Source organism: Vicugna pacos, chromosome 14, assembly GCF_048564905.1.
Source record: "Vicugna pacos chromosome 14, VicPac4, whole genome shotgun sequence".
NCBI classification, from domain to species: Eukaryota; Metazoa; Chordata; class Mammalia; order Artiodactyla; family Camelidae; genus Vicugna; species Vicugna pacos.
In genome coordinates, this window is record NC_133000.1 from 63775387 (window position 1) to 63788814 (window position 13428).

General features: G+C 41.9%; 1 protein-coding gene across 9 annotated transcripts in view; it reads right to left on the bottom strand.

Annotated features, from left to right (window-relative positions):
- Positions 1-2796: 2796 nt before the first annotated feature.
- The window catches only part of DOCK9 (dedicator of cytokinesis 9), a 254743-nt gene continuing 244111 nt past the window's right edge, over positions 2797-13428 (bottom strand). For all 9 annotated transcript variants that reach the window (XM_006208324.4, XM_072976485.1, XM_006208321.4 and 6 more), the window contains 4 exons: positions 9159-9349; positions 6324-6424; positions 6051-6189; positions 2797-4077 (listed from right to left, as the gene is read on the bottom strand). In XM_006208324.4, the coding sequence (XP_006208386.1) occupies positions 3955-4077; positions 6051-6189; positions 6324-6424; positions 9159-9349 (554 nt within the window). In that variant the 3' untranslated portion in view covers positions 2797-3954. The remainder of the gene's footprint in view (positions 4078-6050; positions 6190-6323; positions 6425-9158; positions 9350-13428) is intronic.

The window sequence follows — 13428 nt, forward strand, 5'->3', positions numbered from 1 at the left end:
GGGAACTTACCCACTGTATTGTTCTTTGGGTCCCAAGGTCCCTAGCTGGTCTTCTTTCTTCACTTTACCATTCAGAGTCTTCTTACGTTTGTTTGCTTTTTTTCATGTATAACGTCCAGGGGTTTTAGTTGTATTTAGCACATTATTCACACTTTTCTTTATCTTGTGCTTTTAACTTATGGTATCTTGACAGAACAGAGATATTAATTCCTTTTTGTGGCTACATAGTACTCCACTCTGTGCACGTACAAAAGTGTGCAAATGATCCTGTTGATGGAAATAAAAAAATTTTTTGATTGAATACCATCAGTTGAATGTGTCATTCATTCATCACTGAAATACCATCAGTTACAATGTGTCAATTTCTGGTGTACAGCACAATGTCCCAGTCATGTATATACATACATATATTGATTTTCATATTCTTTTTCATTAAAGATTATTAAGATATTGAACATAGTTCCCTGTGCTATACAGCAGAAATTTTTAAAAAAAATCTATTTTTATATATAGTGGCTAACATTTGCAAATCTCAAACTCCCAAATTTATCCCTTCCCATCCCATTTTCCTGGTAACCATAAGATTGTTTACTATGTCTGCAAGTCTGTTTCTGTTTTGTAGATGAGTTCAGTGTCCTTTTTTTTCCTTTTCTTTTTTTTTAAGATTCCACATGAGTGATATCATATTACCATGTTTTTCTCTTTCTGGCTTACTTCACTTATAATGATGATCTCTAGGTCCATCCATGTTGCTGCAAATGGCATTATTTTATTCTTTTTTATGGCTGAGTAGTATTCTATCATGTAAATATATTACAACTTCTTTATCCACTCATCTGTCGATGGACATTTAGGTTGCTTCCATGTCTTGGCTATTGTATATAGTGCTGCTATGAACACTGAGGTGCATGTATCTTTTCAAATTAGAGTTTCCTCTGGATGTATGCCCAGAAGTGGGATTGCTGAATCATACAGTAAGTCTTATTCTCAAATAGAGTTTTAATGCCAAAGTTACTTCAAAACAATTTTCCCAAAGAAGGAATAGGAAGTTTCTGTTTAATGGGTATAGAGTTTCTGTTTGGGGAGATGAAAAAATTCTGTGGATAAATGATGGTGATGGTTGTACAACAACGAAAATGTACTTAGTGCTACTGAGCTATACATTTAAAAATGGTTAAAATGGTAAACTGCATGTTATGAATATTTTATCTCAATAAAAAAGAATAAGATCTATGCTGGTGTGGAGGGTAGAGCTCAGTGGCAGAGCCCCTGCTTAGCATGCACGAGGCTGTGGGTTTAACCTCCAGTACCTCCATTAAAAAAAATATATGAAAAAAAAGTAAAAGCTGATTACCTCCCCTCCACACTCATGTACAAAAAGATCTATGGAAAACATTAAAACATTTACTGAAAAATAGCGATAAACATTTCTCAATGTTAAAAAACCCATCTTTTTCCAAACTGCTACTTTAATGTGTAACTTTGTATCAAAATTAAATTTTATACAGCAGCTAAATGAAGTTTTTAATTGATGTGAATGTGTTTCAGTGCAGGGTCAAAAGATGTCTTCAACTTAGGGATGACCCCTTTCTCTACTGTTGTACTTAATGAAGCTGGTCACCTTCCAGACTGAATCTTATCTGACATGAAATCTATATAAATTACTTCCCAAGTTTAACCATGAGATAGCAAGTTAGCTCTCTCTAGACTTATATTTATCTAACTACATGATGACTTGAATTTTATGGCTTCTGAATGAAGCATTTATGACTAGGAAATCCAGCTCAGTTGACAAAGGAGACAAACTCTTGGACCCATCTCTGCTGATGTCAGAGTTTATTATCCAGGGCTGGGATGGCAGAAACTCAGGGCAAACCTCGATAGAGAATGTTCTCGAGCCTCAAGTCTGGACCTACTAATAAGTGGGCTGCAGATGGCTGAGCATCATTCTTGTGTCTTCTTCATGACCTTGTCTCCACCTGTAAATTCAACCTTACCCACTGACGGACAATGTCCCAAAGATGCTGAAAGATCCTTGGCATCTGGATGCTCAGGACGTACACAGTATCACGCTTCCTTTCCTCAAATGGTTATGAAAAAAGCAGCCTTCAAAACCCTTCAAATAGGAAAAATGGCTATTTCATTTCCTGTGGAAAGACTCCTCTTCCTTCCATCACTGGAACTGTCTGGGGCTGAGTGACAAGGAACTGACTCACCTGCTGGGGCACAGGGCACACCAGAGGCAGGACCAGTACCTGCAGTCTGAGCCATTGCTTGGCTGGGGTTCGGGGTCTGTGATGGTGGAGTGCACAGGGAGTGTGTGCACACCTGGCCCCGATGCACTGCTGAGAGGTGACCTCCTTGTCCCGGCGCAGTCACCTCAAAGGCCAGCAGAGAGATCATCAAGACAGAAGCCTTGATATAGTTGAAGAGGTAAAGACAGAGGTATCACAAGACTACGCGGACTTGTGAGCAATAAACAGAATTCAGAGCCAGACACCAGCGCAACAAAGCATCTATCCAAGCCCTCTGGAAGACCCAGCCCCTAGACCTGTCTCTTAAAAAGCAAACCACAGAAACTTACATAAAGGTGGAGAAACGGGTATAATGAGTCCCCACTGACCCAACCTCAGCTTTAACAATTATCAACATTTGTTAATTTTGTTTCATCTACTTATCCTCTTCTTCCCTCTCAAGTGTTTTAAAGCAAATTTCATATAACACATTATTTTACCCCCTAAATTTCAATATCCTTCCCCTCTTAGGACTGTCAAACAATAAATACCCAATACTCACTACAAGAAAATCAGCAATGTTATTTTTAATACAGACGTGGTACAGAATGTTTAATTACAGCAGGGCAGAGATTCTAGTTAAATAAAATTAAAAACCTTTATTTTTCCCAAATATAAAATTACTAAATTAATGTCTGAAAAGAAAATATAACATGGTGAAAGCTTTAAATGACACCACTATTCACCACAAGATTTAAGATTTACCAATGACAAACTCCACCATTTTGGCAAAAGGATGAAATTTTTAAAACAGTTTATAAACCTAACACAGCAAAGACTGTATACATCTTCATATTGCACTTTTTATTTACAAGAATAAAACAGTAAAGTCAAGTGTATTGCATATACTAAGAACAGCACAAATCCGTCACAATTAAACTTTACGCAGAAGCTGATGTGAGCATTAAAAATGTAGAAATGTCATACGTGTATGTACACAACGCCAAGACTGTATCAACAAACTCTATGTACATAACAGCATACTGGACTACTTTAAATTTTTAGCATAGTCGTGTTTAATACAGGCCTTTGGTTCTAAACTGCTGGACTAGCTTTAAGCTCACATAGTTTCTTAGGCTTTCGTATTTTTTTAGTGCAAGTTAGATGAGTATAAAAGCACTAAACCTCCCGGTTCACTGGTACAAAATTACAACGGTCAGTCCCTTTAGGTCATCAAAAACTAGTCACAAAAATAGTTCTTGTATTCAACCTGAATGTGCCACAGGAAAAAAAAATATTTTCAAGATTCTCCAGCTTAGCCTAGAGGCAAAAAGTTACCCCGGCCTCAATTTCAGTGCCACGTACATTCCAGAACACTTGTTTTCTCCAGGCCATTTATTTTTAATACTACTTTGTAAGGAAGAATAAAATGTAACTCCAGCTTAAGAGTGTCCGCCACACATGTCTGGTAAGACAGAATGAAAATGTTGAATATTGCCAGTGAGATTTAAAAAAATACATATACCCTCTTATGACTCCTCTAGAAAATCTGCTGTGAAATAACATGGTTCTTTATTTTCCTTTTCTTCGGTTCCCCTCGACGACTTCTCCTTGTGCTTGGTCTCCCCTGTGTCTTGCACGAGCCTAGTGATTGGCTTTGGAAATCATCCTGAGTTTGCAAATGACAAAGCAAGTCCCCACACTTGGTCCATGAGGCGAATCACACCACAGAGGACGAGCTGGTCATGCCGTGAACCATCGTGCTTGTTGGAGTCCCACTGATGGCGTTGAAGATGTGCAGGGAATTCGGTAAAACGCTCGTCTTCTCCTCCAGGGGGCAAATCTCAAGGCACAGAAACACAACGTTACCGAAGCATAATGCCCTGAATGATACTCCTTGTAACTTATCATCCACTGGCCAATGTCACGTGAATGATGGTGCCCTCAGATAGCTCTGGGTCTGGCAGTTTGCAGAGGGAGTGTGTCAGCTCATCTAATAAATGCCTTTTTCAGATCAGGACTTTAAAAAGAAAGTCAAGAACAACATGTTTTGTTTCCTTTACAAGTTAGGGAATGGAGAGCCTTTCACACTCACCAGATTATAAGGCACCTTGAAGTCTCTCCTACACATACTTGATGGGGACACGACCTGGCCATGTCCCTTGGGAAAGTCTTTTTTAAATGAATCTGGAGCATCTGTGTTCTCTACTAGATCCTTTTCTCAGGGTGTTACAGATTCTTACAGGTCTTTCCATCCTAGGAGAGACAGAGGGGCTGCCTGTCCAACCCTGAACAAATCTCTCGCACACTCAGTAATGCAGGAAAGAATTCTAAGTGCCAGACTGGACCTGTTGCCAGGTGGAAACTGAGAAGAACATGCACACTCAGAGGTTCCCCTGGAAAAACCAAAACCAAGGCTGCTCCAAGTCATGACCCCTTCTGCTGAAGGGCTCAAATAACTTTAATCTTCATAGTTGTTGAGATTATGGAAAGTTCAGGTGCAATTTAGAGCACAGCACTGCATTGTGTCCATACGATCTGGCAGTTTATTTGAATACTTTCAGCCCATCATTTTTTTCTACTTTCATCTTTTCCAGTGCCAAATGCTGGCACCCTCTGATCAAGCTCACCATCCTAGAGGAGTATGGAGGCCCATAGAAAAGACCTTTCTCCAAAATCTTGTTCCTGTGAGACACTTCCTTTCTGCTCAATTATTCACATATTTATTTCTTTAATCATTTCCATCTTTTTTCCCTACTTTTCTAAATGCCCAAGAGAGGGCTGCCTTCTTCTGCACATGCACTGTCACTATGCCTAGGTCTGCAGGTGCCCAAACTCAGAAATAACTTTATGTGAGCCAGTTATCAAGATCCAGAGAAATAAAATTTAAAAATGACATTACCATCCCATCTGCATGTGTTAGCATGGAGGGAAAAAAAAGCAAGTTAAAGCTGAGACATTTACGTTCGTTTCCTGCAACAGAAACTTCTCAACTAAATCATCACATGTTATGTTAACTGACACAAATGGCCTTGGCTTCCATTTTGCAAGAGTGAAGGAAAATAATGTAGGTTTGGAGCAGACAGAAGTAGTTATGTTATCAAGATGCCATCACCAATCATAAAGACTGACACCGTGACTCGGAAGAGGTCACTGTGGTTGATGAAGAATGGACCCCTCAAAAGCAATAATGGGGAAGCTGCCCTGTGACATTCACCCGGTTGCCTGGGCAGCTGTCCCCTCTGATGACTGCCGAGCCCACATACATAATCCTACCAGAAGGAATTCACACAGGAGGGCAGTGGGAGCAGTGTAATAAGGAAAGCTGCCCATAAGGACAGGAATATAGAAGCAGCCTTGAGGAATCCACGGGGGCACTCAGGTCAGCTATGAACAGTCAAAATTGAACAACCTTCCTTTGTTAAATGGCAAAAGACATTTAATGCAACAGACAATCCCTTAAACCAGGCTGGTAAACCTGGTTTTTTCAAAGGATTGGGTGAATAAAGAAACTTCTAGGAACAGCATTGGTATTTTTTTTTTTTAATGTGGGTTGTTTCTGAGCTAGACTGAGCCATGAAGAAGAGGAGGGGGCTGCTGTCTTCTGGTCACATTAAACAATGACAGGTGGGCAAGCTACTAGCCAGTCCCTAGGCACCTGTGGGTAGAAAGTAGCAGCAGTGTAGCATGCTACATTATTCATCAGAGAGCAAAATTCTGGAAGGATGTCAGAGGGCGTAGGCCGTAAGAGGGTTCACCTGAGACCCAACTGATGCATGCTGTCTAAAATGAGAAGACCCCCAGTGTGGCACTTACCTGCTCATGCATGATTTCCGAAAGCTCTTTTGCCATTTCCTTGTAGTTGGCCTTCATTTCTTCCTGGTACTCTAACTGGTCCTCTTTGATTAACCGTTCATTTACCGCCAAGGCTTGCCCGCAAGCTTCCACAAATTGTCTGAAATGGTGCGGGAGAGGGAAATCAAGGCGTGTCCAAGAAAACAGAAAGAGTCCAAGGGGTGGTATCTCTTCCTTGAATGAGCACAGAAATGATTAATACTTGAAGAGAAAGACATTTCCAGTGTGCCTTACCTGAAAACTTCTTTAAGCAACTTCACTTTATTGTCAGGATATCTTTTTGTGTTTGTGTCATCTAAGAAAGCTCGGGCATATGCCAGTGGACCAGCATTGACCTAGACAAAGAACAAAGATTTTAAATTGAAATAATGAAGAAAATAGTCATGATCACTGAGTTCATTTCCATTGGCATTTGCTAAAAATGCTGTGCGAGTGAGTTAATCATGACCTCTGCCCTCCAGGAACTTAGGACCCAAAGAGAAAACCATGAATAAAGCTCATGTGGTTATAAGCTATTTGACTTTATCATCTCAGTCATCCTCAAAGCACTTGTGATGATGGTTTATTTTATGCAATAAGAATCAATGCTTGAAAAACTTCAGGACCTGTTCAAGGTCAATCAGCCAATAAGCAAAACAACTGAGATCAGCGCCCAAGTCTTCCAACTGGTATTTGTGCTACACTACAATGAGCTAAGAGGTCAATCTGGGGAGCTCAATGAAAACTGTAAAGTACAGTATATGGAACAGTTTAAAAACCCAAGTGTTCACCAAGTGGAATCATGTAGACAGCCATGGACAAGCTGATTTGCTGTCTTCCAATGAACCAATCATCTGAGGTGGGCTGGAAGACCAAAGACTCGGGACATTTAGCCACAGGATGAGTGCATCAGAACCCCACATCTCTCTTTCAATTAGCCAAGAAGAGTTCTCTGAGGTTGGGTAAGTCAGGAAATGCGGGAGTGTGGAGAGAAAGAAGGTGAGACACACTGGCTGGGAACGAGAAAGTTCTGGGCACCTGAGGCAGTTTGGGAAGGTCTGGGCCATGTGATTATGGCATGGTTTTTCCTGGGAGATCTAGTGGGCTTGGAAGGTAATGGGTAGGGAGGGCTGTCTGTCTTCCTGGTCCTTGGTGTGGAGGACTTTCACAGTAACAGCTGGGGAACTGAGCTGTGAACTGAACTCACACCAGAGGTGGGGAGACAGAGGGGCACAGTGGTTACAGGTGGGCCCTCTGAGACAGGAACAACTAGCTAACCCCCTGTGACAACCGGGTATGTCACTGGGTAAGTGTAGGGAGCTATGTTAATAACCTAAAGATGACCCAAATGAACATTTATCCAAAATGATACAGATGCTCAGTTTTAAGAAGAACTGAAAAGGAGAAGCTGATGAGACTTGATAAAGTCTGACATAACAAGATCCTGGAGTGGAGTGCAGAGCCACAAAGCCACCCTGATGGCTCTATACTGTACAGTAGCATCCCCAGAGAGTCTCTTGGTGGAAGAATTAAAGAAACACACAAATAAAATAACAAAGTTCATTTCTCCTGACTCCAACTCTGTTGTTACTCTAGAGGGTGCACATGTATAAACTTAATCTCCTCATTTCATTATGGAATTCTTTGCTTTTAAAGATGATCGGGCATTTATAAAACTCTAAGGTCACTGTCAAATGGCCGGGCACATTTTGCCCTTTAGAAAGCTCATCCTCTCCAGTTTCACCATTTACTGGCACACACACCCCTCCATTGGCCTTCAGACAGAGGCTGGATGTTCCCAGGCCAGGCCACGTTACTGAGTGGTTTTGGTTTTAGTTGCAGAATACTGTGGCCTCCGGCCCATTACATACTCACGCACATTGCTGGAGTATTTTATCACATTCACTCAATAATTCATTTTGGCACATAAGTCTTTGGGGCCAGAAGAGAAGAGGCTGAAAACATCTGTAAATACTTTTGTGGTGAATGACATTTAGAAAAATGGGAGGTAACAGCTTAGCATGGATCTGGTAAAAAGTTGACAAAAACTGATTTCACAAAATGAAACCGCTATATTGCAATCTACATGTAACTTTCATGAACACACACACCCTTCTTGAAAGAGAAAAGAATTAGATAGAGGAATACACACACACATAAAGCAGGTGCTAGAATTATGTATATACACTTAAAAACAATAAAGCAAGAAGCATACTGGTCACCAGAGGGAGCAATTTAACATCTACTAATTTCTTAGGAAACCATATAAGTAAAATACCTTAAAAAACAAAACAAAACAAAACCCTTATGATTGAAGTGTACTATACAAACATAAAAGTGCATATATTGTAAGTGTATAACTTGATAAACTTCCACAAACTGAACATATTTGTGTAATCAGCACCTAAATCTAGGATGACTTTATCCATAAATGGTACACATCATTCAAACTGCTATAGGAAAGAAATGTCTTGACCCCTACCAAATGCAAAATCAGATGGACTGCAGACCTACATAGGAACCCAAACACAGGAGAACATTTCTGAAACAGATTTCTTAAAGAGCACACACACACACACACACAAAATATTACTAGTAAAGAAAAAATTTTCATTGGGCTATATTAAAATGAAGAATTTCATTAATCAAAAGATGCGACTAAGAGAGTGAAACTTAAAAGTAACTTTTCAGATATAATTTTCATAGAAATCAGAAAACAATACTTTTGTATGAAAACCTAGGGTTATCCACACTTCTTTTACATTTGAGAGTCTTGATGCTTCTAATTAAGCACCTAGAATTCCCTAAATTACAGAAAAACCAGGTTGTTTGGAGTGCCATCCCCTGCCCGGGACACACAGCTTGCTGAGAATGACACATTTGGAGGTTGGGGTGGAGAGACCCTAAGGCTACTGCAGGCTTTGGAATCAGGAGGAACCACACATCAGGGGAGTTCGCAGGACTGACAGGTAAAGCCAGGGATCTATACCAGCCCGGCCCTTGCTGGTGTGAGCCACCTGAAGTTCCCAAGGTCTAAAGGAGTGTTCCCTCTGCTGCCCCGTGGTTTGCGCTGTGGGACGCCTGGCTCACCTGGACGCTCACACTGCCCTGGAGCTTGAGCTGCAGTTTGATCATGTCCACCTCGGCCGAGGAGCACAGCTGCCGGAGCTCGGCCACCTTCTTACTCATCTCGTCAATGGCCACCTCGATGGGATTCAGGTCCGTGTGGTGCTGGTACATGACGGGGATCCGCTTCTTCACGTATGGAAAGCAGTGTATTGCTGTGGAGGAACAGGTCCCGGAATTACTGCACACCCTGCATGTAATCCACACATTCTGAGCCAGTCCTGTCTTGACAGGAAAGGAACCCAAAGCTTGCCCAGGTCACATGCCAGTATTTTGTGGAACCAGAATACTGTGTCTTCCTTTATCGTTGTGTGTGTTAAATGACAGGGCATCATATAAAGTCAAGAGAGCTGGGTCCCTGTTAACCTTTAATGTGAGAAGTCTCTCTTTGAAGGAATCACTTTATCATTCCCTGCTCAATGCTCTCATTCATAAACGCCCTGCTGTCCTGGGAATCTGTGAGAGCTGAGTGTGGTAGTAGGTGTAAGAGGTCCTGAGTCCCTGCTTGTGATGGCAACTGGAGATTAAAAGAGCCAAGGCAGGGGGTAATGATACAGAAAACTCAGAGTCCGTCCATGAGCTGACCACGTCCGTGTGACCTGGGACTCCCCTCTCCTTGCCTTCCTTGCTGGTGTCGTATCTCCTCTCACTGGGCTCACTTGGCTCCAGCCATGCTGGCCTGCTGGGCACAGGGAGCCCTGGCCTGGCCTTTGTCCTGACAGCTCCTTCTCCCTGCAGATGTTTGCATGGCCCACATCATCACCTCCTTCAAGTCCAGACTCAAACATCACTTCCTCAATGAAGCCTACCCGGGCCACATCATTTAAACTGCAACCCACCCCCTTCAACCCCACACTTCCAATCCCCTTTTGCTCTTGTCCACAACATGTATTACCTCCCGACACAGAAACATTCACCTATTATATTTGCTGCTTATCATCTGTCTCCTCCTACTAGAATCTAAGCTGCACAAGCCAGAGAGCTTTGTTTTGTTGATATGCCAAGCTGGAACATCGCCTGTGCTCGATTAATTTTGTTGAATTAAAGAATGTATTACCACCCAAACGGTTCAATGGAAAAGCAAACTGGCCTGGAAGGTGGAAAGTTAGGTGGTAGATTGAGCGAACCATCACGTTACTAACCAACGGCCCACACCAGCGATCTGCAGCCCTTGAGCAGGAGGATGAGAAGAAACGGCTGTGAAGTGTGGGTGGGTGTGCAGTCTGGTCAGACTGAATATGGGAGAATACTTCCAACCTGAGCAGGAGTCTGGATATGATTTGGAAGCCTCTGGAATAGTGACTGGGAAGAAACTCCATGGGATGAATTCCATGAAAGAAGGACACAGGGGATCATATTGGGGGGCAGGCTCAGAAATTTACACCGGAGGGCCTAGAGGGTGATTATTAGGTTTTCCAAGTGATCCCACAATTGCAGCCAAGTGACTGAATTATTCAGGAAAGGGAGGCTTTCTGGGTTCAGAGGGCAAGGGAGGGCTGGAGTTTCTCCGTAACTCAGAAGGCCAAAGGTCAGCTCTGAAAAAATACAATGGAAGAAGAACCTAAGGGCTTAATAACACAAGGGAAAACTCTCAAGTTCAAAGTCTTCAGAATATCCTGGTCTGCATGTCTTTAACTGATGGTTGATACAGTTTACAGGCTTTGAATAGCATTTTTATAACTCTCTAAATCTTTACACTGACCAACAACTACCCTTTTGAAATTTTGAGATCTTTCAGGGCAAACCCTGTGCCCCTGTTGGGTGTTTTGGCCCCCTTTTGCTCCTCATTGACCTCAAAAGGCAAGGAGCTCAATGGTGGGTGAGATGTAGCAAAGTGAAGTACATTCTTTCCCCTCCTGGGAAATTACAAAATTACAGGATTTTGTTAAGAATTACAAAATTCTTTAACATGAGATGGATAATATAACTCTCCTTTTACAGATGAGAAAACTAAGGCACAGAGAGGTTAAGTGACCAGCCCAAGGTCACACAGGGAGGATGGGCTCTGCACTGCCCACACTTCTCAAGGTGGTTATTTCCCGAGTCAGCAGCCCGTGTATCTACTTCACCTCTCTCTGCAGTGGGGTTACTCCTTGTCCCCTCTGCTCTGGGAGGTCTAGAGCTTTGTTCGTGTCCTTTAATTTAAGATATTTCTGTGACAAAATGGGAAACTGGCCAGGGAAAACACCCCATGGTAACTGTTCATGAATCAGTATGCTACCTGAGGGGAATAATCCTAATAAAAAAATCCTGACTTTGACTCATCAGTGATCTAGGTTTATTTCAATCAGCAGTTCTCAAACTTGAGTGGCACCAAAATCACTTGGAAGACTTGGTTAAACACCACCAGCTGGGCCTCACCCCCAGAGTTCCTGACTCAGGAAGTCTGGGTGGAGCCAGAGAATCCCCATTTCTAACAACTCTCAGGGGATGCTGATGCTGCAGACCAGGTACAACCTTTGGTAAGCACTAATCTGAGGTCATCACAGCTGTGGAGATAAACATGTAAGCTGGTAATTCTCATAAAGTGACTCCATCTAGAAGTGTAGTTTTTCACTTGAAAAAAACTTGCTACTGTGTCCATTAGAAAAATAATTCATTTACATATGGGGAGGGGCTAATGTTTTCCAGGACAATATTATTTGTGCTTTACATATTACCTTATTATTCTAAAAGCAAGAGCGGAGACTCCCTCTTTAAAAAAATAGAGTTCAGGTTTTTTTTTTTAATTTTAGCTTTTATCTCAGTTCCCTCATAGGAAGAGTGAAAAATCCTCCACAGTATGCTGTTCTGACCTATTTTATAGTGAACCATGTTCTTTCTTTGGTTAACAGCTTTAACCGAGTCATGAATCACACGCCATCCATTTAATGGTAAGCCAGAAAGAGAAAGAAAAACACCACGATATCACTTATATGTGGAATCTAAAAGAAAAGGGACACAAATGAACTTATTTACAAAACAGAGACAGACTTATAAACAGAAAACAAACTTATGGTTACCAGCTAGGTGGGAGAAAAGGAGTGAGGAGGATAAATTGGAGGTTCGAGATTTGCAGTTACACACTACTGTATATAAAACAGATAAGTCACAACATTGTAAAATGACAATAACTCAATAAAAAAATGTTAAAAAAAACCAGATAAACTACAAGGTCCTATTGTACAGCACAGGGTACTATATTCAATGCCTTGTAATGGCCGATAATGAAAAAGAATATGAAAAGGAACATATACATATGTATAAATAAATCACTATGCTGTATATCAGAAATGAACACAACATTGTAAATTGACTATACTTCAATTAAAAAAAAAAAGAAAGAAAGAAAAAAAAGGAAGAGAGGAGGATTTGAAGACATGTATTGAGTTTGTGGTGTCTAAGGGGCACGTGGGGGAGGTGTCCTGGCCTGAAGCTCAGAAGGCTCTGACGAAGTGGCAGTTGAAACTCCAGGAACAGATTTAAAGCTACCCAGGAAGAGAGCAGAGTGTGATGCAAGCTGAAGAATGCCAACATTTGAGAAATGGGCAAAGGTAGGGCAACCCACAAAGCCTCTGGTTAGGCACGTGTATATCTGCGTGGACAAGAAACAGCTTGGCACCACCCTGCATACTGTCTATCAATAAATTTCATACGGGCAAATAAAAAAAAAGTGTAGAATCAATGGTGAGAGTGGAGCCTCACCTGAAATGCTCCATCCTCACAGCCCCTTTCACTAATTATTATAATGTTCCCCATTATCACCCAGGCGGAACACATGACAACACTGACTCCTGGACAAGCAATGGGCACTTTCCTGGTTCAACTTAACTCTGGCAGCTCTTTGAAAAATGTGCCTAAATAGTAGATATGGACACACCGGGAATTCTTAACAGCCTCACCACTGATCTTTATGTCAAGAAAGCTGACCCTAACCTAAGAGTGATGGGGTCAAGCTCCCCACAAAAATCACTCCCAAGATGACTACACTTGTCAGGAACTGGGAGACGATGCCAAACAGAGTTCCGGGATGGGTTATCAATGGCTAAACAGTGGCAAAGGATCAATTAAAACTCTGCCACAGCTGAATGTGCAGCCTCTGAATGCACTGAGCTTCCTGGGACCAGAGGCGCTCAAGCTGAGGCTGGCCTGCAACTCTCAGAGACGAGGTGGGAGGGACCCAGCCTCGTGTCTCGTTTATTCACTCCACCAAAAATCCTTGAGCAGACTCACGCTGGCGCCTATGCGACAGAGA